This window comes from Rosa rugosa, chromosome 2, assembly GCF_958449725.1.
Source record: "Rosa rugosa chromosome 2, drRosRugo1.1, whole genome shotgun sequence".
NCBI classification, from domain to species: Eukaryota; Viridiplantae; Streptophyta; class Magnoliopsida; order Rosales; family Rosaceae; genus Rosa; species Rosa rugosa.
The window spans coordinates 20438007-20465678 of NC_084821.1; the positions used below are offsets into that span (position 1 = coordinate 20438007).

Genomic DNA, 27672 nt, shown 5'->3' on the forward strand with positions numbered 1-27672 from the left:
CCTTTATTGTTCAAGAGAGAATATGATGTCCGTGACTATGTGGTGATTATTGTTTAAAAGAAGTCCCAAGTGTATTATTCTTTTATTGTCCAAGAAGAATAGAATATTTGTTTTGTTATCTGATAACAATAATTTGAATCGTCATTGTGGTGATCTATGTCTTCCTTTAAGATAAAAGAATAATGTGTTATTTTTAAGTTAACAATGATTGAAATTGTCACTACGGTGACTTGTGTTTCCTTTTCAGATGAAAGGAATATTAATGTTTGTATCTTATAGCGTGATGATATTTCATAATCTCATAGCTAGACTAAGTTTTTATGTAAAGTTTTCAGTGTGAATTCGAATAAATCACAGATTTGACCATTCAATTAAGTGAGGCTTGAGTTGACTATTTTCTTGAGTCGAAAGACGATTCTTGATTTGTGCAGAGTTACTTTATTTGAATTTTAAGTTTTGTTTGTTTTGTAAAGGCTATACATTTAGCATTTCTGGATGAAACCAACGACAGGCCAAAGATAGAGAATAATCTCTACCCCTTTGTGTTTCTTAACATCGACGGAAACCTGTTTATCTTCTTGAACAACCGAGCCATATTGTACAACTTTGTCGCGGCCAAGGTGGTTAAAACTTTTCCTATTCTCCCCGGCAGCAAACGATCCTACCCTAGCACGGACTCTGCAGTACTCCTTCCACTGAAGTTGACTGGTGCCATAGAGGCTGAGGTGCTTGTATGAGGTGGAGAGCCGAAAGTGTCGTTCTCGGAGGGTAATGATCATGGCATCTTTCTGGACGCACTCAACACTTGTGGTTGTATGAAGATCATAGACAGGGACCCACAGTGGGTCATCCAGACGATGCCTCATGCACGTGTAATGACAACATGCTCTTGCTTCCGACTGGTCACGTGCTACTCATTAAAGGAACTCCAAAAGGTACCGAGGGGTGGTAAATGCTAAAAGTAGCACACAATTTAACCATACAAAATGTAGTTGTCAATATAGAATAAATAGGGATCGTTCAAGCCGGGGATTGAGGGTACATATGTAATCACGCAAACAAATAACGAAGTAATGTATTTATAAGGTATAATTTACAAAAATAAAACAAAGAATAAAAGAATATGAAAATGAAAACGTAAATTGGGGGTTTTAGGTTTTGAAATCGAAAAGTAAAAGAAACAAAAATAAAAACGTAAAATACATATACAAGTGGAGATGAAACGTACAGAATAAAGATTAAAACCACAATCATATGTTTGAAAATAAATTACAATTCACATAGTCGATTATCTATGTCATGAGAAAAAAGTTGACCATGTGAAACGTTAGTAAGTAAATGATTTCCCATATTTTACTTTCCTTGAATATTTAGTCTAAGTGAAAGCACCTAAATTAAACCTATTGAACATGCAATCATAGTCTAGAAATCTAGCTAATCAAGAACACATTCAATGCATGAAGAACAAAGAAAGGATGTCAAGCAAAGTGCACAACCTAGTATAAGAAAACTTATCTATTTGCAATTCTCTTTAATTGATTTCGACCTTTGTATCTAAAATCAATTAAGCAATCTCACATAAACAACATAGAAACCAACATATAGAAATTACAAATTTATTATCAAAATATATAAATGGGCTATAAATTTTGCTCTTAACGTTATCTTAACTAGAATTCATAGTTTATGAAATCAAATCAAGGAAAACTAAAAAGTTTACAAAGAAAAATATGAAATACATCGGGAAAGATGAATGACAAAGCCTTAAGACGTTGAACTTGAAGATCCTTGAAAGCAAGCAACCTTCTAGGGACGGCACAAGGGTGGATGACGGCTAGGAACTTGATGTATTGCATGACTTCTTCTTCTCCTTGCTTGAAGACGCAGAACTAGAAGACTAGAGAATGGAATTTGATTTTTGGTGTGTGAAAAGAATGAAAGAATGATGTCGAATGGTATGTACAAGGTATGATTTACATTGATAGCAGCCCCTATATATAGGAGAACGCCACTCTTGATTCCTTTTCTTCTCTACTTCATCTTGGTAATTCAAGGAATTAATTCATTGGTCCACATAACAAGAGTTAATAAAATAATTCCACGTCATATCTTCTGCGTTATCCAACCAATGAAAAACATCCAAAAGTAAGTTGATATAGACCATGAATCTAGGAGTTTAATTGCCAAAATATTGCTGAATATATTCTTAATTTTATCTTCTTAATTTCGGCCAAGAAGAGATTCATGCAATCAGGAATGTATCCGGTCCTTATTTCACCTTTCCTGATTACATACAAGTTGTAAACTCCTTAAAATTCTCCAAAAATGATGCCAACTCATTCTAGAATCCTCTATTGCGACACATTTGCAATATTATTTGATATATGAAGCAAAAATTCGTTAATGGGCTTCCTGATGTGATTTGGGCCTCAAAACAAAAATTCCTGTTAAAAGTCAGATTCACGTGCAGTTTGACCTTTCTGTACTAAATCCTCCATAACTTCTTTTAGAAAAATGATATTGATGAACCATAAAAAGCTTTGGAAACTAGACATTCGAGGATTTCCACCAATATAAAGATCATCATCTAGTTCATCCTGAGCTGCTTTCAGTGCTCTGTCGAAATTGACTAATTTGCACAAACAGATTTCCTGATTTGGCCTTTCATACGTCTTTTCTTCTATATTTTCTCATTTGCTTCGAAAATACACCTAAATAAATAAAATGAATTGAAAAACTATATAATAAGAAAAATAACTAAGCAAAGTGTAGAGAGTTTAACATTATAAATATAGCATTTCATGCTCCTATCAACTAGGAGTTTGGTCAGGCCCCGGTTCTCAACCCGGTCCTCTACTCGCCCGAGAAGGCAATTGGGTCAAGGTTTGAGTTGCAAAACACAACCTCAATACCACGCATATATCATTCAAGAGTGGTTCTTCTGCGAGACAGACAAGTACTGGTCGGAGGTAGCATCCCTCACGACCGATACAAATTCTCTGATGTTTTGTACTCGACTGAGTTGAGTCTGGAGGCATTCTCCCCGGACTATTTAGACTCAATGTTTGATCATCTGCATCCGCATATATACTGTTAGAAACATAATATATACTGAATCATAAAACATATATATATATATATATATATATATATATAAACCTATACTAAATCGAAGGGGGAATTCATTATAGACTCAATTTCTATAAAATCTAATGGAAAAAAGCCACCTACTATTTTTTTTTCAATCTACACCCAATTATTGACAACTAGGATAAAATATTGTCTTTCTTTTTTTTTTTTCTAAATTACACATATTGCCACTATTTAAAGCTGATAAACATTAGTCAACTAGCAAAATTAATGTTCTCTTTAAATACCTTAATATAGATTTTTTATTGGTCTCATTATTATAGCAGTTTTCCTTCTACTCATCATTATTGCTAGAATTATGGAGCCTTTCTTTACATTTTTTTTTTTGAATTTAAAGGCTTTATAGATTTAAATGAATATGAAATTTACTTTTTGGTAATTTAAACTTTCTATTTTAAAGGTAGATTTTGTGTTTTTCATCGATTTACTTGCAACCTGACTCAAAGGTAGAGGTTTAAGTTTTTAACCTATCTAATTAGTTTTTATTTTAATTACAACCTAAAGATTAGACGTGTATGTTTAGCTAACCTCACTTCTAGGAATTTTCATATCAACCTATTTCTTAGGTATTCTATCATTGCGAGTTGACCATATTTTTTTTTGATAAAAGGAGTTGACCATATTTCTTAGGTTGCAAATCTCTAACTTATCCCTATATGCACATATCTATCGATTAGGTAACAATTGAAAATGAACAATGATCAAATTAAAATGACAATATACAAAAGGAAAAGTTCAAACCTAGAACAAAAGATTTGAGAAAAGAAATTATTTGAAAAACTAAGGTGGCGTTCGGTAACGTTTTCAAGTCATCTTTTTCATTTTATAAAATGAAAATGGCTTGAAAATGTGTTCGTTGGTCTGTTTTCAAAAATACAGAAAATAAAAATTGAAAATGATTTTTTATTTTACTCGTAAAACAGGAAAACGACAAATAGACGTTTTCACCTTTTCATTCTCATATTTTAGAAAACACGGAGATATATGTATACATTTTCATTGTTTTTTGTATTTTCATACGGTAGTACCGGACGCGTTTTAATTTGTTGTTCTCGTTTTTGAAAATTGTTTTCGGAATAAACTACCAGACACATTTTCGGATCTCAAAAATCCAATCTTGTTTTCTCGTTTTCATTTTCAAAATTGGTTTTTGAAAAATCATTTTTAAAAACGTTAGCGGACAGGCCCTAAATCTCATGAATAACATACCTTATTAGTAGATATCATACTTTCGAAAGAGAATATAGTCACCAATGCATAGGTGATACATAAGTTCACAACAACAAATTTGAACTTATTTCTTATGGTCTACAGGAACTAAACAAATACATGTATAGTTTGAAATCATGGTGCTATATACAAAAGTTTTCCTCAATGAAAATTTGAAATCAAAGCATGCATGAATTAAGCCATAAATCACATACTTTCAAAATGTTATAATTATACATCAACACTAGCTTGTAAGGAAGGTTGCCCAAGGGTAAATCAGGCATATAGCAAAACAAGAAAAAATATTAATTATACATCAATACTCTACAAGAAAGGTTGCCTATGTGGATTAGGTGTAGATTGATAGAAAAATACGCATGGGTTGTTTCCAATACCTCTTTAGAAAATTGGGTTTATATCTAATTTTCTCTAAATGCGAAACATGTAATTAAAGATCACTGCAATTGAACAGAATGCAAATATATGCTTAGGATTAAAGGTGTTGTATCAATCCTATATTTGCAAAATTCAAGAACACAAGAATTAAATTCAAAAAACTCATTTAATGCACTTATGTTGTCCATGATAATCTTCTCCTGATTTCACCCTTATGTTCTCTTAGGCCTCGTTTGTTTCGCGGATTTGAGGACTTGGAAAATGAAAGTTATTCCTTTCCTTTGTTTGGTAACCACAAAGTCCGGAAATGCTTTCCTAACATAGGGGAAAGTTGGGGGTAAACTCATTCCACTCAAACTTCATGGGATTGATCGAGTTTCCCATCCCATTTCCCAGCATTAATTGCAATAATTTTGGACAATAATACCCTAGCATTAATTGCTTGAGTACCCTTGGTAGTGTTGAAAATTCATTCCAGGTTGTTTTTATTTTAAAATAGAAGGGTATTATTGAAACATTGATATATTTTTACTTTCCTTTCCTTCACCAACCAAACATTGGAAGGGAAATCAAATGATCTTTCCTAGATGCTTTCCCTGCTTTACCAAACACAGGAAATGAAATCTGATAGGAACTTTAGTTTCCCTTCCCCACGGAAAAGACAAGGGAATCGATTTCCCTTCCGTGAACCAAACGAGGCCTTAGTTTATGGAACTACAAACAAGAACAACTCGTGCATCAGAAGGGACCAAATTTGACACATATATATATAGCAACCTTGCAGATCAGTTTCATCCATAAAGAAACTGCTACAATTCCTCAAGTACTTATCAAACTTTAACTGCTCATTTAACTGAAACTCCATTTGAAAATAACAGATAAGCTTGTCCTAAATGACATAAGTCATCAACTTATATATTTAATCTAAACTTAGATTAAATCATATATATTAAGTATATATGCAGAACACAAGTCCTAAGCCATGTCTTGTTCTATAAGCAATGTTAATTTGCTTACATATACTTCTCTGAGTCACAGTCGACGATCAACAATACCTTTTAACTTGGTTTGGTTTGCAATAAAGGACGTCAAAGACTCAACTCTACATCTAATCTAGTTTTGATAGGGGCGTGTGAAGGGGCCAGGCCTTTTGGTAATTCCTTCCTGTAGAAGTTTGAGAGAATCCCTCCCGGCCTCTTCATGCTATATATGTATGCACTTTATCAAATTACATATATAGTTTCATAAAAAAAAAAACAATATATATATATATATATATATATATATATATATATATATATATATATATATATATATAGTTTCATAAAAAAAAAAAACAAATATATATATATATATATAGGATCAAGAGAGGATGTCCTTAAACTCTTAAAGTGAGAATGTTTTTATTTTTAGGATGTATTTTAATAATCACAACCACTCATTCTTTAGTTACCTACACACATACGAATCTTACAAAAAAAATTAGCCAAATCGGAAAACGTGTAACCATTTGATTAGCACAATGTTCGTTTTAATTTTATTTAACGGATTACATTTGTTTACACAATTTTGAATGACCAAATGATTATGGATTTGGTTGGATTTTTGTAGACATCATTCTTGCATAGACATCTAAAGAATCAACTGTTGAGATTATTGAATTAGGTCACATACTTGTGTAAAATAACCAAAATCCTCAAATTCTTAAACTAAGGAGTTCCTCTCTAGAACGGGTATATATATATATATACAATCCTTCTTGGCTAAGGACATCCTTACCTAAGCTTAGGTACGGATTTCCAGTTTTTGGCCACTTTTCGTTCACATATTCACATCTTAACAGTTCAGTTTTTAGGTCCTAATGTATAGATCATCTCTACAAAATTTCAGCCAAATTGATGATCGTTAAGGCATTCAAAACTGCAAATTACAACAATGTACACGAACGGTTCCGGTTCGACAGATTCGGTTCATTTGTGTAAATTGTAGTTTTGGATGCCTTAACGATCATCAATTTGGTTGAAATTTTGCAGAGATGATCTATACATTAGGATCTAAAAACTGAACAGTTAAGATGTAAATATGTGATCGAAAAGTGGCCAAAAACTGAAAATCCGTTCCATAAGCTTAGGTAAGGATATCCTTACCTGAGAAATTTTTGTATGTATATATATAGTTGATGAGTTTCTCTCCTTAATTGGAAACTAGACCATCTTATTGGAGTAGCATTTGAGTTATTATAGGGTTCTAATTATTCATGGTGGGTGAGAGAAAGCTCTCATCACCACTATACACTAAATTTGAATTTGAAATATCTACATAGTTGTTATATACATATAATTTGGTAAAAGTTACCAGTTTTAGGATTCAAATACAAGAAAATAACAAATTTATTAATTCAATGTGTGTGAAAATTTTGTGGGATATTGTAGCTCTAATGATGAAGCATTTAAACCCCACACCCAAGTTGTCAACGAATAAAAAACATTTACACCCATCAAAATGTCTTAGGAGACTTAAAACTCAGTGTGTAAAAGAAAATCCTATCAATCACTCAAACAAGAGAGTTCTTGGTTAATTTCTTAACCTCATGGCTATCTTTATCCTGACTCAAAAGTGGAGCACCATCCTTAACGTCAGCTGCTTGTTTCTTTTTGTTCTCTTGTGCACAGAAATATGAATACAATCCCATCCCAAAAATGGCCACCAGAATTCCGATTATGTTCCTCTCAGTGAAAGGGTCATGTAGTAATGTATAGCCGAACCCTAGAACAAGGCATGTCTTGAGGTGCCCTAGCACTTGATATGTCACTGGTGATGTCTTGCCAATCACCAAAAAGGTGCTAAAGTTCACAGAGACAGCTATTAGGCATGAGAGTATGATGAATACCTACACACATAATCATTGAAAATATTTAATTATAATGTAGGGAATTAGCCTCCTGAAAATAGCATCAAGTATATATGCATCAATCGTGATGAGAATTTTGGATATTACTAAAGTACGTGAATTCTGATTTTAGTTACCTATAAGTGAATATTATCCTACATAACTATCTGCATTTGTGATTATTAATTATGCATTAGTGTCCTATAGTTGCAATTAAATCTGTAAAGGAGACTATACCAAGACTATGGGGGAGTATTTGTGGGAAAAGACGCTTTGCTTGGTGAGGAACTGATCCACCACAGGTCCGGAGACGAAAAGAATAGCTGCTTGAAAAGGTGCTGACTGGTAGAGTAGCTGAGTAGAAGAAACATTGAGCCTCTTCTGTATTGTGTTTGTTAGCTGAAATTGAACGCTTAGTTAAGAATCAACCTCTTTTAAAAACCATCTATGGAGTCAACTGGAAAAAGACGTGACAACAGAAAGTAGTTGGAAAAAGAAAACATAATATACAAAATAAAATTAGAAAGGATACAATTTGTCCAACACAGGTTGTTATGATGGCTAGAAGCGAGAGAATGGTTCCAACAAAATTGAGCTGGAGGTCTGTCACAGAGGCAATGCCAACCCCAACAAGTAATAGGAAGAGAGAAAACTTTATTTGCTGGCTGTAAAAAGTAGATTAAAGATAAGGGTTATTGTGAGAATTGAAATGGGAATAGTGTATATATATGTTTTGAATAAAAGGCAGGGAACAAATTGAAAATGCATTACCTGAATTGCTTTTTCAGAAAAAGAGTCTCCACTAACACAGTAAATGGTATGATTGCAAGCTTGGTCATCTGAAAATTGAGTATAAAAAAAGTTATAGCAAACACAGAAAAACCTAACATATCTGAAATTCTTATAACTTCGAATATGATTCTCTTTGAAGATAACCACATTAGAAAAATGAGCATATTAGATCGAAGAGTGCTACTATGTATCATTCTTATTCATCACATTTGTGATAATAACTGCGTTGATTAAGGAATAATAGGTATAGTGGCAAAGTCGTCATACCAAAATTAATGAATGAGATGAAATCAGTGTATACCTGGTAGAACCCAACAGAATTGAATCCCAGACTCAAATTGAGTAGTCCAATGGAAACACCATTTAGAATGCCAAAGAGAATGACAGTCTTCATGTCAATTGACTTGCTCTCGAAGAAATTGAGACGATTTGCCACATGAAGTGTGCAGAAAGTTACCATGAGATGCCAACTGGTAAGTGTTGTTGCTGCTCCAACAAAGAAGAAGATAAATATGTAAATTTATACAATAATATATGCAGTGGTGAATTTGTTATTAAAATAAAGGTGTAGTTAAGTCTGAGAAAGCTCAACATTTTACTAACCAAAATAGACAAAAAGAAAAATATTCGTTACCAAATGGGAAGCCAAGGTTGCTCATCAAGGCTTTGTTGCATATAACAATGGACACAGATGACGCCACTGAAAGGAACAGTGCACCAATAACGCCCAATTGGAAGCCAGTCATTTCTCCCATCTTAATGATATGTATTGCTATCTGAAAAAGAAAACAAGTTTTTATAGGTTGGTGCATGTACTCGTACACTAGCTAATTGATATTTTGTGAGAAGCCATGCCAAATGCTAGTTCCAAATAATACTTGGATAACAAAGGAAAGGGTGCTGGTGACTTGATAAAACTTAATATACTATATATGAGAAAGTTTTAAAACTTTTTGTGGGAATAATGCATTACATAAAAAATGTTAATTAAGTTGCTTAGCGACTATGGAATGACTATAGTATTAATCGTTTATCCAACTATGATGTTCTTTAAAGATATAATGGCTAAATGGTTTTCCAATTGAGCTGTTTATTCCAAAGGTCATTAGCAAAAACTGAAAAAAAGAACCTAAAAGATGTATGTTTTACGAGGATTGAATGTCAATGCAAGTTGGTCAGGGACAAAGAGAATGTCCTTGCTCAACGAAGACTTTGTCAAGGCTTCAGTTCAATTTGTTGCTACACCCATTTCCCTAGCTGGCTAGCTCAATTTTATACTACCCCTGTTGAGGTAGCTTTATGTGCTCCACGATGATCACAATATAATTAAAAGACAAAGAAGAGGACGGCCGAGTACGAACCTTTCAGAGAAACCAGAAATATCTACCGGCAGTTTACAAGCTCTGCAACTTTGCAAAATCTTCACTGTTTATGATCGCAGAGAGAGAGAGAGAGAGAGAGAGAGATGAAATCCCTCAATGAACCTCGATGACCTATTGCACGTATCAATACGTACGGCTTCTAGCTAAAACTCCATGAAGCTAAATCACCAGTGCAGCAAGTTTGAGCTACAAAACCCAGGTTTCAGAAACTGGAGGTGGGATTGTATTGGTGTAACGAAACTCAGATAGAGAGAGAGGTGGTCGTGGCTTGTATGAGAATGTATGCAAGTAATTACAAGGTTTCGGAGGCTTTATATTATGTAGGTTTGCTCTAGGCCTCTAGCTAATTTTGTGGTTGGTGCCAGACGGCGTTTAGTTTTATAAACTGCTGGGTCCTGTTTTCATCGCGTGGCTCCCATTAAGATTCCAGAAGCAGGTTAACGGCCGATCTAAGCAACTAGAGTTACAACTGACAAATTCAAATGACCGTATTGAGGGATTTTGTTTTGATTGCCAAAAACACCCTTTCCCCACTTCATGTAATGGAAAATGGCCATCTTTTGCTTACATTTATCCTCTTACTTGGTTTAACAGATAATAGAGAAAATTACGTTTATATATCCTCTAGTGTTCAAGTCCAAAAATTTGTTAGCAAATTCGAAGTTGGAAGTGGTATATGATAAGCACATTAAGTTAATAGATAATGCAAATTAAGCAGATAGATAAGCACGGACATGATGCTAGATAATACTTAAATTTGACTCTTGTTTTTTAACCGCTTTCAAACAGAGTTTTTCAACAAATACAACAGTCGAATGTGGTAAACAAGATTTAATGCTAGTAATCCTATAAGGTTAGGAGAAGGGCTTTTTAGACCACGAATTGAATCTTTACATATTAGGAGGCTAACTTTGTTTTAACTAAGCTGAAAATACTAACCAAAAGAACAAACTTGGACATACTAACCATGAGACTAACGTTGGAAATATCAATCAGTCTTAGCGCACAAGCAGGGGGGGAAGGTGATAGGTGAAACGTTTCTTTTAGGAGGGTGAGGTATCTGCAAATGCAAGCATATAGTTTGGCACCTTCCTCAAGTTCAATTAATGTTTGGTGAAGACTCGACTTTAGTCTCACTCCAATTGAAAAACAAAAGAAAATGTCTATCATTTCTATAATTCTATTCACTGTTTGTTGGGCTCGTGCAAAAAAAGAAAAAAAATGGCATTTCAGGTACATGAGCTTTTGAGTTTGTTTGGCCTAAAGTAAGAATAGACTTAAAAGGTAGACTATACTTGCTCTTTTCTATCCATCACTTTCTCTTTGTTAGACATCATTGTCTTTTCGTTGATTTTTTATTTTTTTACTTTTTAAATTTTTTACAAAAGAACTAAAGAAGGGTCGACTTTATTAAATTTATGAAGAGGAATGTTCTGAAATAATTACATCGTCAAGAATTCAAGCGGGTCGTTAGTCATAAAAAAAAAAAAAAAAAAGCGGGTCGTTATTAATAGACCAAGCAAAAGATTGGGCAGAAAGAAAAGATTGTATAGCTAACATGTGTACATGCAGTAGTGTTAGCAGTCTTTTAATATGGCAAAGTCTGATGCAAGGCATGGCCTAATTAATACATGATCTTCGATCATATAGTCTCCCAAGGATAGTAGAGTATTTAGACCAGTCAACTGTGAAAGTTGCAGCTTGACCAAGGAAGAGTCTGTCTCGATAGTCACAGGTGAGAGAGAGAATACTCGATAATCAACCGGCAGTTTGACGTGCCAGTAACTCGGCATGTTCATGTGCGAACTGAATCTCGAAGTATGAAACCCTAGCCACCCTTCTTTGTATGAATATCAAAAGTTCCATCCACATCCACTTTCAGCCAACCTTCCGGGGGAGCGTTCCATTTGGGATTTCCATTTCGTTTATTACAAGTAGTCGCATTAAACGAGCAGAAGATCGAGCTCCTTTGGTAGACGCTGCCAACATAGCTAAAAGCCTAAAACCACTCCTTGACCTCCTACCCTTCCGCTTCAGTGGTAAAGCAAACTTGCAAGAAAGCAGGGTCTGTACTCGAGACTTCTCGGGTAAAGCTACAAGCATGACCTAAGTGAACATTACTCTCATCAGCTTTTGGGCATGTTTGCGACTCCATCTCAACTCGTCTTCAAGTTAATCTGTCCATTGTAGGTATTAGTATACGGCGACAGAGTTATCCACTAGGTATTATCGACTGTCAAACGCTCTTGGGATGCCAGTACTTGATGTTACCGGAACAGCCACCTGATCAAAAGATTACTCTATTCAACAAGTTGTCTTAACAGAAAACATACCTTAATTTTGGTTCAGGTTTCTTTCGTTGATTTTGTTTTATCCTTGAATTTCAACCCTGGATATAAAATCATCTCAACACTTAATAAAAGTGGATGCCCAGGAAATCCTTTGTACGGGTGACTATGTAAACATTACTCATTATATTAAACATTTTTGTAGAGGAATGTTAATTAAACCTCAATATGTTGGAATGTTTGCTACTCAAAATGGTTCACAAACTTTTTTTGAGATAATGTGGGTGTCAATTCATTAACAGTAAACTGTAGGTAGTATCACAAAGATAGCTCACCCAAAAGTTAAGTTACGACAAGATTGAGCTATTCTTAGATAACCCTAAAGTAACTTAAAAGCAACATCAGCATGGGGAAAATAGTTTCCTGACACTACTAGGGGAAAATAGTTTCCTGACACTACTAGGAAAGAAGTTATGAAACAACACAATAACTAACCCTAATTTATTCATGTTCTCGCAAAGTACCCTACTCAAAGGCACTGTTGACAATCACAGGCTGACTTTTGCTCACATCCATGCCCTCCATAACTTTTGGAGGCACCTCAACAGCCTACTTAAAGGCGCGCTTCTTCCTCAATTTTCATTTAGCTGATAGCTTGAGTTTCTTAAGCTTCAATAGGTTTGGGATTATTCCTCGGCCAGGAGAATGCCCAAATTTGGACTTCTTTGCAGGAGAAACTAGAATAACCCTATCTTGTTCTTTAATGCCAGTGATGGTTCAAAATCAAGCTGCACTGAAGTAGATTGGCTCCAACTTTGTATGCTTTGTGTAAGGAACCAGAGCTAACGATGCTGCCCTCTTAGTACTTGTTATAGGAGCCAGGGGCACTGGAGATGCCACAAGAGTAGGAGCAGCCTTCAAAAACTTGAACTGTGCTAACTAAGCAGCCAATAACTCAGTAGGGACACTGGGAATGGAAGGAAAATGATATCGGGGTGGAGGGTGAATAGGTTTATTGCTTGGGCTTGCGCAACCAGCCTAGAAATGCAAGCAGAGATAGCCTGTGTTTTAGACACCTTAAAAACCACAATCGGGCTAGGGTATGGTCTAGGGTTCAATAACACCACAATGGCCACTGGCAACCTTGAACAGTCTGCATATGGGTATTCCAACATCCCACACACCCTGCAAAACCTACCAGTAGTTCATACTTGAAGAGAACCATTGCAGAGGTGCTTGAGGTAAATTCGTAGGTCATCCGCAGATAGGCCTGTTTGATTGAGGAGGCAATTGCACACTGAATCCTAACCCTAACCGCCACTTGCGCCGTAGCAGAGCCAGCCCTGAGATTTTCGGGGTTCTAGGCGAACTAAACAAGTGGGGCTCCTTGAAATTTTCTGAGAGTTTTAGCTTGAAGCTTAGCTGCGTGAGGCTTCACTAGGCGATGAGATACAAGTCCACCTCTGTATGCAAAGCATCTAATTTTTTTCAATACAGGAAAGACATGTGCAAATCATTTGTTGATAACTCAAGGTTTAGATAGAGTGTATGAAAGGAAGTCCCAGAAAGAATGAAAAACAAAATCAGAATCAACTCATAAAGGCACCAATCCAGCTAGCCAAGATTCAGTTACAATAACAAAAGTGATCAAAAAGAGAAATGCAACTAACCCAGTAAGGACAAACTCAGCAATCCAAGATTAAGATTTAAATAAAGCAATTTCAGTTAAAAAATCATGATGAACCAAAGGCATGGATTCAGGAAAATATATTTACAAAATTTGCATATATAGATCGATAATAAGAACTTGAAGAGTTTCTTTCATATGTTCATCCTTTTTAGTCAAAGAGAAATTTATAAATTTAAACTAAATCCATCGTTCCTCTCCTTTAAAAAAAAAAAAAAAGTATTGTTGATTGGAAAAAAAATGTCTTGTTGCTTTGAATTGAGATTCTCCTATTCTGGAGGTGGGAGCCGGGAGGCTTGAGAAAGAACAAAAGTCATGTAGAGTCAGAAGCATGACAACAGTGAGTCTCCAAACATATATATATATTTTTTTTACATATATATAAAGAGAAGTTTTAAATACACACCCCTAATTACTTAATACACATTCCTTACTCAATACACTTACCATTTAATTTCTCATTCTAATATTTTACTAAATACACAACCCAAATTACCCAAAATATCCTTAAACTAAAAAACCTTGAAATACTCTATTATTTAACTACATTAAGGCTACTATTTAATTTGATTGGTATATATAATTGACCATATTAATTACTTGTGTTAGTTATCGAGAAATCCATAAGGATTCATTATTGTTCCTTCAAATAGATGCTTAGAAATATGTTTTGTATTATTTGGAAAAAGATGGGAGAGAGCGAGAGCTCTCTAAACCCTAGCGCCGCCACCGATAGGTATCCTCTTTGGAGGGCTCCTTCACCTCCTCTCCAGCGTTCGCTCCGGCGTACGAGTTCTCTTCACTATGGCTACATGCCTTTCATCCTTCGACTGGACGATTTTCCGAAGACGGCAAGGGATCTGATTGGCCGGGTGTTCTTTGCGTTATGGCTTCAGATTTTGGGCTCTCTGGTGTTGTGGGATCCTGGTGGTCCTATAGTCGGATTGCAGCCGCTCCTAGTCGGCGAGTGGTGGAGGAGAGATTGGTCCACAAGCGGGTTGATCTGGTTTGCACTGGTGCAGGCACGACTGGTGGAGTTCAATCCGGTCTGGTTCGGGCGGCGATGTCGATATTGAGCTCGGCGGGCTTCTGCTCTCTTGCACGGTGGCGGCTGGGTTATCCCTTGGTGGTTGCTCTTGTTCTGGTGGCGCAGATGGTTGCAGATCCCGTCAGGTAGTAGCCGGCGGTGGTGCTTAGTTTCTCTGCGTGGGGTACCCAGAGTAATCTGGGTTCTCCTTACGGGATGGTGTTGGGCCCATCTGCTGGGCCAGACCTTTCCATGGGTCTAGATCTGGGACCCGGGTGACTCCTCGTTTGCTTCTATGTTCATTTGGACAAAGTTTCTGGGTGTGCTGCGTTTGTTTTCAGGTGGAGTGAGCGTTTCTAGATTCTATAAAAAGGCTCGGTATAGTCACGCTGTGAGTACCACAATTGCGTGCTTTGGCGAGCAGTGTCCCTTATGCTGGGTCGAGTCTAGTCTTCGTTGGTCTACTAATCTTCTACATGCCCGGATTGTAAATTCTGATTGTTGGGTTTACAGCTCTCAAGATCATGACAATGGTTTCGTTGTTGGTAATTATCTTGAAGACAATGAGGACTTACCTTTAGAATTTACTAGTTTCTCTAGAAAAGTTTTAGAGCAGAATTTAATTGTACAAGAACAATTGGTTGATGTAGTACATCTTCTAGTTTGTTCTAGCTTAGCTCAAAGTCTTAGGCATTTTTGGCCTTTGTATGCTCCCCATTGGGATGCCCTCTTAAGCGATTTTAATCGCTAGATCAATGAACTTTTCTTTCAAAAAAATGTTTTGTATTATTTGAGTTCTTATCCACCAAACACCCTATTTTTTTTTTTAAAAGACCAAACACCCTATTAATCAAGTATAAAATTTTGAGTCAAATATTCAACCAAAATTGTATCAGTAGTTTCTCCACAATGGCGGAGCTATGAAGTTGTCATTGGATGGTCAAACAAATTAACAATTACAAAGTTTTATACTTGTGATGTTTTATATTAAATAATAAATTTAGTCAATCATAACTTTTAGAAAGAAAAAAAAAAAAAAAACTAAAAAGTGGGAGTAAAGCGATATGTTTTAAAAACCAATGACATTAAATATTTTGAAATTCTAAATTATATGGTCTCTCACCCCATTTAATTACAATTTATTTAAGGAAAATTTAAATTAGATGATTTCTAACTTTATTCTTGTTTTGAATGAGGATGTCATGTATAGAAATTCATTGTGTTTTATAATTATAGAATAATATATGGAAGATATGATTATTATTATTTTTCTTCTAATACATAGATGTCTATTTTTGTCATTTAATCTACCTATAAAATCTGATTTAAAATATAAAATAATAAGGATGTGTATTAAGTAGTTTGGGGTATGTATTTAAAATTTCTCATATATAAAAGGAGATGTAAATTTTTTGGCGGCCTTAGGCCTGGGCCTATTGGGCCTATGCCCAGGGCCGGCTCTGCATCATAGACCCGACTTATCAAGCTGTACCACTGAACCCAATGTTGAACCAACCAAAGCAACAACCCCCTCTGTCATCAAGGCTGGCAGGAGACCAAGGATCTCAACCAAATTGGAAACAAAGTGATTAGGCACCATTGCCGCATCACATAGGCCATTGAACTCAGACACGGCCAACACAAACTTCCCAAAAAAAACGGTCCTCCATCCACCACCTTCAATCAGTCCTCCGCCGATGTGAATTGAAAGATATACCGCTCGCCCTGCTTCCAGATCAAGAAGCGATTATGGAAGCCCCAGACCGAAAGAAGTCCTCCTGTCCTCCGAGATAGCTAGTGTAGCCGCCAAACGTGCTGATACTTCATCGACCATGGTGAGAAACTTCGAGGATGCTGAGAGACGATGGAGGCAGAGAGAAACCCTAGCTCTGAAAAAGACTCTTCCTATCACTAACTACACCAAAAATAATAATATTTTGATTTCATTATGAGTTTTCATTTTTTAGACTAGAGAGTAGTTTGGACAATCCATAATGGTTCATAAACTTGGTCAATAAGCCCAATACCATTTGGTGTAGTAATATTGGTCCCTCTTTTGTAAATGGAAGGCTTTGAGTTCAACTAAGGAAAAAGTTGTTCTAATAAAAAAGAAAAAAAAAAAAACTTGTCACAACTCACAATATACAATATGTAAATTTAGAAACATGCTGCAACAAAAAAAAAAAAAAAAAACAATCCACCAAACTCAACAACATGAACAAATTCAACTTCATTGCAATCTTTCCATACTTTGTAAAATAAGGAATTTGAGTAATGTGTTCTGAACATGATACAAATGTGAATTTGTTCAAAAATCCAGGCAAAATTTGAATCCAACTCCCTTCTGACTTCGCTGGTAAGATAATTTCTGGTACCCTTGGAGAAACCGCATGCACAAGCAAGATACTCAAAACAAGATCATTGGCGGGTGTAAAATTCTCTTCTCTTATAAAACTATCAGTGTGTAGATACATAAATCTGGCTCAGAAAAGTGAAAAATAATACAGTAGGAATTGGATTCTTTTGACACCCCCTTCATGGTTGATGGAAAACATGTACAAGATGCTGGAAAAAGGATGGGATGGGGGGGTGGATGCTATTTGTTTAAAAGGAAGTAATTCATACTCTATCCCCTTCCCCTCTTAGCAAGGTATGCCTTGTCTGCACCGAGTATGCGAGACTGGAATTCAGCCCATTCATTTTTGCACCTTGATCTCACCTGCATGAGGGGAACCGTGCAAGAACAGAAAATATTCAATCCAACCATGTATGACAATATATCAAATTCAAAAAAAGTGGAGGAGAAATAAGATCTTGATACCATGTCACGTACCGATTCCCAGGGCGATTTTCCATCCTCAGACTCTCCCTGAAAATTGATGATGGTTTGAAAATCATTAAAATTCCCTGGCTTATTATAGAAAGACAAGGTGTTTACCTTATTAAATCAAATAATATGCATTTCCATTAATCAAGATAACAACAAAGTTGCTATAAGGATGTGGTATTAACTAACTTTCATCACATGATATGTTCACCTAGACAGAGGCATCCGTTTTTATGGCCTGAATGCAAAATTAGAAGAAGAGGACTTAGCCAACCCAAATCACACCTATATCACATACATGGACCCTTTTATGTTCTTGGGATATTCTAATGCTAACCAAGGAAAGATGCATTAGACAAACTTCTCTATGTACCATAAACATATAATGATGAGGTGTATTACTACACGAGAGAGAAACCAATACATTTTTCGGCTACATCAGAAGGGATCAAAACCTGGACCTTTTCTTATCGTAACCTACTTTTCCACCCTCATACAATATACCCAACAGGAGATTAAAACTTGGAAACAATGCAAAACTAGAGAACACAGAAATGATGACTGACCTGGCTCCCAAGGGAAGGAATCACTTGATGAACAATCCACTGTGAATCAACTACGCCAATCTTTTCATGTGCAGGCTAGTGAGACAATAGGAATGGAAAACAACAGTATTAGGGCTTTCTCAAAGGCCTACCTCATTTAGTAGTTGCATTGCAACAAATGAACAATGTGGAGCAACACAGACAAATTAATGCGGACAGTTAAACATTGTAACATTTATCCACACTCAGAACTAGTGCATTTCGTAAATAAATTAATGCCAAAACGTCCATAGGTGATAGGCATTCTTATGAACCAAAAACATTACTGTACTCTTACCTGAACTAGCTAAACATGGGATATCTCTTAATTGCATTAAAACTGAATTCAAAGATATTAAGTTTTTATCATTTAAACTAGAACTGGGTCGCACTTGCTTTCAAGTTCCTTGGTATTGACAGGTGCAGTTAGTTATTGCTGCCCTACTGTCAACACATTGTTTCATGGGTTTTAGAAAACTACTCTGCAAATATTAAATAAAGTAAATTTCATGCAAGGTTATCTCTTCAAAGGGTAAACCTTCATTTTTTGCTTTAATATTTCCTTGTTTTAAATAATTACGCAGCAACTGGAGGGGCCAATAACAGGTGACGCCAGTAACCAATAAATGGGACAATTGAATGAAACATTGCATTTTGCCAAGCCTTTACTACTGTGCCAGCATGAATCTTCCAGTGGAGGCTTGAAACTATGCAATTGAAAGATAACCAACAATATAGGGCATAACAGAAGCAAAAATCCTACTGAAGACAGAAGAATATCAACAATGACTCGAAAAAAAACTGCTAACCTCTACACATCTTCGGAGAGCAAAATCCAATCCCCATCCATGCACCAAATCATTCTACAAGTATCATAAAAGAATTTCATTACCAAGTGTTCAAATGTTATGAAAGAAGTAGCAAAAATCATTCAAAATAAAATATCAGTTAATTTAAAGTCCTCAAGTATGAATAGCCTAGCCAGAAAATCCTAACAACACAGTATACCTGAATCATATGCCAGACACAACGCCAAGCTTCCCGAGAAAAGACAGGGGCCATTATTTCCACAAACCTGAAAGATGCTCAGATGGAAGTGTTATTTGTTAGACTCATTCCAACCATAGTTTGACATCAGAAATTCAGAATTAAGCAGAAGAACAAAATTTCTGCCTGGTCATATAATAAATCTTCCTTCAAGCTCAATTTTAATTTACTCTTGCAATATTTATAAGTATACCCACATTAACAATCCCTACTCTCCAAAGTCCAAACACATTGGTAACTGAATAAAGCTCAATTTAAAAACTTCAACTGAAGCTAATAAATGGACACATTGTGTCAGGTGAGTTATATCCACATTGTTTAAGCAGGAAACTTCAATCATCATAAAAGCATGAGTATCAACAGTAATGTGCATGCAGAAGTACACACAAACAATGCTATAAGTGAGAGAGAGAGAGAGAGAGAGAGAGAGAGAGCATACGCTGCACAAGGGGGAAGATGTGGGTCACTACACCAGCCCGGTTTTTCTTCTGTATCCCTGTTTATCAATCCAGACATAAGAAAAGGTGACAATCAATTTTCACAACATGGCACATTTCTAGCTATATAATGAGACAAGTGTCTGTGTATTAGAGGAACGGGTCGAGCGTGGAAGTAGAGAGAGTACTTGTGGACTTCTCTGTCACCTCTCCTCTTTGTCATCTCCCATGTCAAACCATTATTGGGCTCAAGACCAGGTTGAGAGATTTCCAAACCATATTTCTTAACCAACTCAATATACCTGCAAAATCACATGGATCAATGGGAGAATAAGGTACAAGAGACATGATTACTAAAACTTGAATAATAAAAACCAAAGAAAAGACCAGAAAATATGATCAATGAAAAAGAAACTTACTTCTCTGCATTGAAGTGTTCTACCCCCAAATCTTCATCCCAAATGAATATATAATCATAAGCTGACACAACATCAGGATGCAGAAATCTTTTTGCATACCACCTGTGATACATTGAAAAATATCTAATGAAACAGGCTGCAGAAAGTTCGACTCTACATTAGAATGCAAGAAAAGAAGAAATACTTCAACTATGTCTCTCATCAGTTAAAGCTACTCATATGATAGCTTTTACACTATCAAAGGCACCGATACTTACCACTTTGCTTGTCTCTTCGCACTAACATGAATTGCTCTCTTTGACCACTCAAATTCATCCCATTCACTAGTCCGGCCATCATAGTGAAAAAGCAAGATTGTGAAATCCTTAGAGAACTACCAAAATGTAAGATTTAACCTCAGCATTGTAGAATAGGAAATAAAAAATAAATAAAAGAAACACAAAGAATGGCACATCATAAAACCTTTTTAACTGCTGCATCAATATTTTTCTTCTGATTAATACCAACGGTAAATGTTACCAAGTACTTTGGCTTTGTTTTTAGATCCTGCAGATTCAAAGGTATTGTAGTAAGACATTTTCAGAAACCTAAATAATAAAGGAGCATGGACAATAACTAAAAGCCTCAAAAGCTAGAGAGTAACTGTTATTCCGTCATTGTCAGCAGGTCACACATGCAATATATGTGCACAGAGACACCATTTGGCTAAAATTACCACCATCACCTACAACCATATTTTCAAACTAATATTTCCTTCCAATGACCCCTATCCACTTCGAAAGTTTAAAACTAATGAAACCTAATTTATTCTGACATTTCAGACAATACCTTTTGAAATATAAGGAAAGCTGCTATTTTCACTATCAATAACATATATCATACCTCACTGGGTTCACCCCATAATCTGCGCATATACAAATCAGTTTGTGAAACAACAATTCCTGGTGGTAGTGTTTCAGCACCAGAAGGATTTGTTGGAACATATATCTGTAATCAAATGAACAAAACAACAATAATCATACAATGAACATAAATTATGGCTGGCACTAACACTTGAAAAAAAAATTTAGGACCCTATAGACAAATTCTATGTCACCACTCAACTTAATGATAAGTGCTAAGAAGAAAATGAGAAGGAAGCATATTTGATCAGACAGCTGTATATATGAACCATGCATTGACAGACAAACATGAGGATACATTCAAGATAGAGAAAGATTAGAAAATTTCCTAAACACAGAGCCATGAAAAATTGGGCGTAATATATAAAGGGAATATCAGCCCATACCACCTAATAAAAACAGGAACTTTTTGCCGGAAATTTAATGATCTCCCAAATGATTACATCATATATTTTTTGTTAAAATTACAAGAACATTGAATCTTTATAATTACATCCTTTTACAACTATACAATGAGTCATTGCTCTTCAAAGTTGAACAAAATGAAAAGTCAACAATGAACAAAATATTCAGGCAGTAACCATAATAAGTACCTTAGGAACACCCTCTGATCCTTCATCCTCAAGACTTTTGTTTGTGTTAGTTGTTCTACGCATATCGGGAAAGTATACATCAAAAGATGGAAGTGAAAACCTAACCTGCAAAATTCCGAACACATCAAGTACATATATGCATCCTAATTCAACAAAACCAATTCTGGTAGAGGGTTGGCCCAATATATAATACCTTTGTTAGAAAAGCTGCCTGCAATGATACACCAATGAAAAATCCAAAGAGAAGTCCAACACTTGTATAGAAAATAACCCTGGCACTGTCATTTGTTTTTCTAACTCCACTGTAAAATCAAAATTAACAATTAACAAAAACACCAAAGAAACAGAACAGAACAGAACAGAACAGAGAGTAATATGTCAATCGTTTTTGTCTATCAAATTAAGACCTGCGGTTTACAGTGCCCATTATTCTTGTTGTCCCTGACACTCTTAACTCAAAAGCTCATTCAGCAACTGCTTAACCCAATATTGCATTCTTCAATCTCCTCCCAATCAAAGCCGTCAACTTTCACTCCTATTTCGACATGAAAATCACAACCCAGAATCAACATCAACGATTTCATCCCAATTCCCATATCACATTATCACATTCAATCACAACATATGATTGAAAACGAACCGCAATGGAAATCAAAGAACGCAAGAAAACCCACGAAATTGAATGGCATTGCAGAACAGAGAGGTTTCGAGGGTTTGAAACTTACGCGCGCGTGGACGATCGTATCGTGGAGGGGAGGAGGGAGACAATGTGCTGCCACACACCCTACACACGGCTATAAGAGTTTACTTTAGAATGGAATTCTAAACATTATGGTATGTTTTTTTTTTTTTTTTTTTTTTTTTTTTTTTTTCTGGTCTCTGGATTTTCTGGGCTTTGGCTCCAATTTTTTTGTGTGACGAAATTGCCCCGCTGCACTTTGAAACGTATCGGTTTCTCCTTTGTCTTTTTCTTCAATGCGCGCCACGTACTGATCACCCGCAAGAGGATTTTTACGGAAAATTGCAAAGATGAAAATTTTGTTAACTTAGGAAAATTGCAGTTTTATGCTATTACTTAATGCTATTTATTGATAAATTTGAAGAGTGTAGTGCTCTGTGATTCCGTTCGAATCTAAATCAACTGGTGAAGAATAAATTGAAAATTTTAAAGACTTAGAGGTCTCGTATGGTTCACGTATTACATATCCGAGAATAATAAATGTTGTTTGATTTCGAAGGGATTGGTAAGGGGTATGAATAGGAAAAAAAAAATTTCAATAAGGAAAAAAAAAAAAGAGGACATTAAAACGCTCGATTTTTATTGAGATTCATTTCCCCCGAGCAGTTACTATTATTATCTATACTATTATTAAGAGAAGAAGCTTTGTTAGCCAAAATTTAAAATTTTGACAGAATTGACCTTAGAAGATTAATAAACTTTGAAAATTAATTAAATCACAAGGATAATTAAGACATTTACAAATTGTATTTTTATTAAAAAAAAAGTATCCACAACCCACTTTTCTCTCTCACATTTTCTTTTCTCTGCAATAACCAACTTTTTTCTTTTTTATTTTATGAAAAAAAGTAATAATAATAATTTGCACATGCAGAGCATGTGTAGAAAATTATGATGATATGTTAATGATTAAACAAAATAAAATATAAAATTAAAGAAAAATATAGCCTAATGCAATAATTAGTTCAATATAACTACATAAAAAAATACTGATACTAGAATTGAATGGGCTTTCAGGCTAGGCTTATAAAGCTGAGCTGGGCAGCCTTTAATAGGCCGGATCTAGGCTTTTAACTCTCCGCCCTAGCCCTGCCTCGTGCCCAATGGACAAGGCTAAGATGGGCTTTGCTGCGGGCCGAGCCAGGCGGGCGCCCATGAGCTTTTGGGCCTGCGGGCCAAATGATGACATATAGAATCATCCATCGTCTCTCTTGCAGTAGGCATGTGAGGCTCAAAATAGTCACGTGAGTGTAGTGGACATGTGGCCCATAATAATCATGTAACTGATGTTCCAAATTTCAAAGCACAAACAACCGCTGGGCCACAAACGTCCGTAATTGCTCAGATGAACCAACCGCAGCAGTCGCAAAGACAACCGTTTCAACAATAGCTGGTTGTTCACCGGAATCTGGTACAACTTCGTTAAAGATGAAGCACTTTCTCTAAGCATCAAGGCCTATTTAGAAACTTGTTCCAGATATCAACCCAACAATGAGAAGATCACGTATCTACTTCTTCCAATGACGAAGAGAAGCGATAGTACACAAGTTCTTATTGCTCAAGTTCTTCACAACGTGTGGATAGGAGAACAATGAATCTAATCTGCAAAAGCAACAGAGAAAATAAGAAAAACTGATAGAATGAAACATGAAATCTAGAAATAATTATTAAGCAAACGAAACAGATCGAACACCACCAGACATTATCCTTTCCTTGTGACTCTCACCACAGCCACCAACAAAACGCTTAGACACAAAAAGAACAGTACATCAATTAATCAATAGACACTATCTCCATTAGTTCTTGAAATGAACATCATGGGGGAGAAGATTGGGGGGGGGGGGGGGGGGGGGGGAGGAGGAGGAGGACGAGAGTAGGAGGGAGGGAGGGAGAGAGGTCATTGCTAGTTATTACATTATTTAGGCTACGTAAGTCAGAAGGTTGAAAAGAAAATTGAAATAAATGATTTGACCGGAGTGAAATTCCATAAAACAAACATAATAGAAAAACCACCTACGGCATGGTACTTCAATTCCTTCACCCAACAAAACTGAAAATTTTCTTGTATTGCTGTTTTAAACGGTTGCAGACTAGAATGTATTATCTAAAAAGATAATCCTTACAAGTTAAAACAAAATTTTTTTTTTTTCCTTTTTTTGGGGGAGGGGGGTTTGCTTCTTACTATCAAAATGCGAGTGAGGTGTATAGAACAAAAAACGTTTTTGTAAAAAGGTGGTTGTCATTGTGGTTATTTCATGTGGCATTCACATGTTAGATCGTGTGTCAAAAATATTGAGGGCTATATAACAAATGTGAAGAGAAAGTTTGCATTTCCAAAGGTGTATAAAAGTATTGGACACTCTGCAATGAAAAAGTTTTCACTCTTAGCTTGACTAGATATAACTTCGAATTTTGAAGTTATTATATTCTGACTTTAGATTTGCCAAGTAACTCATTAAAGGTCCTATGATATATAGCTAGGTTGAAAAAAAATGAGAGCGCCACTCTCTTTTTATCGACCTAGTCTAGGTTTTCAGTGTTGTCTTTCAGAGGCATTTTTCTCTCAATGTTGACTTCAATCGACCTCCGATGGCGTCTCGCTCCAAGGATGATTGTTGTGCGAAGGAATCAATGGCGAATCCAAGCTTTCCTCTATGATGGTTTGTGGGTTTCGTCCCGTATTGGTAGTGATGTCTTGGAGCCTTTTGCTACAGATTCAACTACCTTTTGGTGGCTTCTGTTGGAGGGGAACAAGTCTCCATTAACGATTGCTTCTCTCAATGTAATTCCGACTACATATGCAATTGGCTTGAATTAGCCAATTCTGGTCCAATCGTTTTCTCTAATTATGGTGGTGGTTCAAGAAGACTCCAAATGTAAGGCCATAGCTGGTAGTGTGTATCTAGAGTGCGGCTGGGTTGAGGAGCTTTCTCCTTTGATATGATTCTTGTTGTGAAATTTTAATTAAAACTCGCAAGCGCACAAATCGTCGTTAATATAGTGTGCAAGTACGAGGTCGTTCCAACTGAAGATTGATAATCAATTTAAATTCTAACTCAATTAATCCAAACACAAAATCACAAAAACATAATGAACAATCCAGAGATAAAAGATATTGTTTTTAGATTTTTTAATAAAGAAAATGTGAAAATTAAAGAAAGAAAGAAACAAACAAAATATAAGTTAAATAGCAAAGATGATAGAACCTAGGGTTTCAAAATCAACCACCAACAATCCTATTTATGTTTCAATGCAATTAACAGATTCTTTTGTTTCTCTAGATGACAATTCCCGTATCTAAGTCCAGGTATGGCATTCAGACCATAGTTTTCCTTAAGTGTATGATGCTCTCCCTCTCGGGTAAAGATCTTATACCCTAGCTATGCAGTCTATCATTCTCAGGTATAAATTTAACATGCAAGGATTCATTACGTTTTAGAAAACAAGAGAATCAAGCAAACAATTAGTCTCTCTCAAGTAATAATATATTTTACCAAACTTAATCACAAGAAGCTAATCAAATTATATTGCATCTCTACTTCAAATTTATCTTCCAATTACTAAATGCAAAGACCTAAGGTGATCAATCAAAGAACTTAAACATAAAGCATAAAGCATAAATTCAAATAGTGATTAAGCATTTATCATAACGAGGCTATAAATCCATCACTAAAACATCAACATACATAAATAATCATGCTAGGGCATGATCCTAACCCTAGAAAAAGGTTTAACAAAAGATAACTAAATAAAACATAGGAACAATATAAAAAGAATGGAAAGGAAAAGAAGGATGAGTCGTATCTGCTCCATAGGCACTTACATTGTGCTTCCGAGACTTTCTTCTATGTGAATTTTGTTCTCCTATTTATAGGGAAGATTCCTACTCATATTTGGCTTCAAGTTTCATTGTTAGACTTGGGATCAGATTCATTTCTTTATTTGGAATGGGAAAACCTTGAAATATCTTCAGTAAAAGTAGGAATAAGTTCATCATTGAATCCTCATTTGAATTAACTTCCTTAAAACATTAGGATTGACGATCTTGTGCCGCGGAACTTGAGTCCTGCACAAACATTTGTAATTCCCGAGCAGATTTCCCTTTCTGACCTATCTTCAATCAAACAATCATAACTTTCTCTAGAAGTATTGAAATCGAGATCGAGATCCGTAAAATTCTACAGAAAGTAGACATTCATAGCTTTCCAATGATTCATTGTATAATTCGATCTAGTACTTTCCCAGTAATTCGGAGAATTTGGATGTTCTGCACTGGCAGATTCTGGGACTTGGGATTGCACATTGCCTTCAATCCTAGTTAGCTTATTTGGCTTATTTTCTTCTTTCTATGGAACAAACCTACAAAAACACTAAAAGATGTAAATGAATCATAATTAAGGAGAACTAAACATAAATATCAAGATAAAGAGGCATAGAAATATAGGAAAATATGAGCACATCAATTCTCCCTAAATCTTCTGGGGGAGGTGCCGGTGGTAGGGGATTTGGAAGCTTATGGGCCCGACCCTTTATATGGTCTTGGTCATATGGGCTTACTTATCTGACAGGACAACTTGGGGTTTATGAGGAGGGTGATCTGCCTCCTCTTATTGTTTTTCTAATGCTCGGGATTTTCTAAGCGTGCATATACAAAAATTTTGTTTTAATCATTTGATCAAAGAATTTTCAGTCGTACCATAATTGCGTGTATTGGTGGTGGAAGTTGCCTCTTGGCATGTGCTCAAAATCTCACTCTTTTCTTCCGTTGGGAGGAAGGTGATTTTTTTTTTCTTCAATTACCATGTTGCTCAATTAGGATATTGTGTTGCTCGATTTTCTCCACCCTAGTAACTCGGACGAAGATGACCTGTAACAAGAGAGAGAAATTCTTCGGATGGTTATAACGTTGGGGTGATGTTGGTCAAGAACTCTCCGACGATCAAGTTAGGGGTGCATTTGATTAAAGTGAATTGCTTAAATTTGTATGAACTCATACCTCCTTACCGTGTGAAATGTGGTTTATATGGGTTGGTTAAGGTCCTTACAAGGTAGAAATTCTTATGCCAGATTGACCTAGGATTCCTGGAGGTCAAGTATATCGCTTATAGTATTTCTAGAAATTTTCTCACATTCGGCCAGCCCGATAGGGCATCACAAGCCCAATTATGTGTTGGGCGCCTTATGGATCATGTTTACGTTTCCTATCCCATTTGGGATCCATTGTCTCGTATTGGACCGGAGTTGTTACATATTGCTCTGTTAATAGGGCTGTAGAAATGCTGTGCTGCTCTTGCTCTTCTATT

The 27672-nt window shown here is 35.8% G+C and overlaps 3 protein-coding genes across 4 annotated transcripts; 1 reads left to right on the forward strand and 2 right to left on the reverse strand.

The window, feature by feature from the left end:
• Positions 1-204: 204 nt before the first annotated feature.
• LOC133730523 (aldehyde oxidase GLOX1-like) lies at positions 205-3097 on the forward strand. The gene is made up of 3 exons (XM_062158100.1): positions 205-264; positions 474-731; positions 2819-3097. Exons 1-3 carry the CDS (start codon positions 205-207, stop codon positions 3095-3097), a joined length of 597 nt encoding a protein of 198 aa, XP_062014084.1.
• A 4030-nt stretch (positions 3098-7127) lies between these two features.
• LOC133732310 (UDP-xylose transporter 1) lies at positions 7128-10154 on the reverse strand. Its single transcript, XM_062159837.1, has 7 exons — positions 9799-10154; positions 9072-9213; positions 8739-8923; positions 8417-8484; positions 8178-8310; positions 7883-8044; positions 7128-7645 (listed from the first exon to the last, which is right to left on the reverse strand). Exons 2-7 carry the CDS (start codon positions 9190-9192, stop codon positions 7310-7312), a joined length of 1005 nt encoding a protein of 334 aa, XP_062015821.1. The 5' UTR covers positions 9193-9213; positions 9799-10154; the 3' UTR covers positions 7128-7309.
• Positions 10155-17030: 6876 nt separating this feature from the next.
• Positions 17031-22462, reverse strand: LOC133732712 (uncharacterized). 2 transcript variants are annotated; one of them, XM_062160296.1, is made up of 15 exons: positions 22356-22462; positions 22038-22165; positions 21824-21932; positions 21631-21735; positions 21018-21122; positions 20598-20681; positions 20393-20508; positions 20136-20237; positions 19905-20018; positions 19719-19775; positions 19241-19307; positions 19042-19095; positions 18215-18289; positions 17655-17690; positions 17031-17540 (listed from the first exon to the last, which is right to left on the reverse strand). In XM_062160296.1, the coding sequence occupies exons 2-15, from the start codon at positions 22055-22057 to the stop codon at positions 17448-17450; spliced, it is 1137 nt and encodes a 378-aa protein (XP_062016280.1). In that variant the 5' UTR covers positions 22058-22165; positions 22356-22462; the 3' UTR covers positions 17031-17447. The 2 variants fall into 2 exon arrangements, with proteins under 2 accessions (XP_062016280.1, XP_062016279.1); XM_062160295.1 differs by having other exon boundaries at positions 17643-17690.
• Between the last annotated feature and the right edge of the window lie 5210 nt (positions 22463-27672).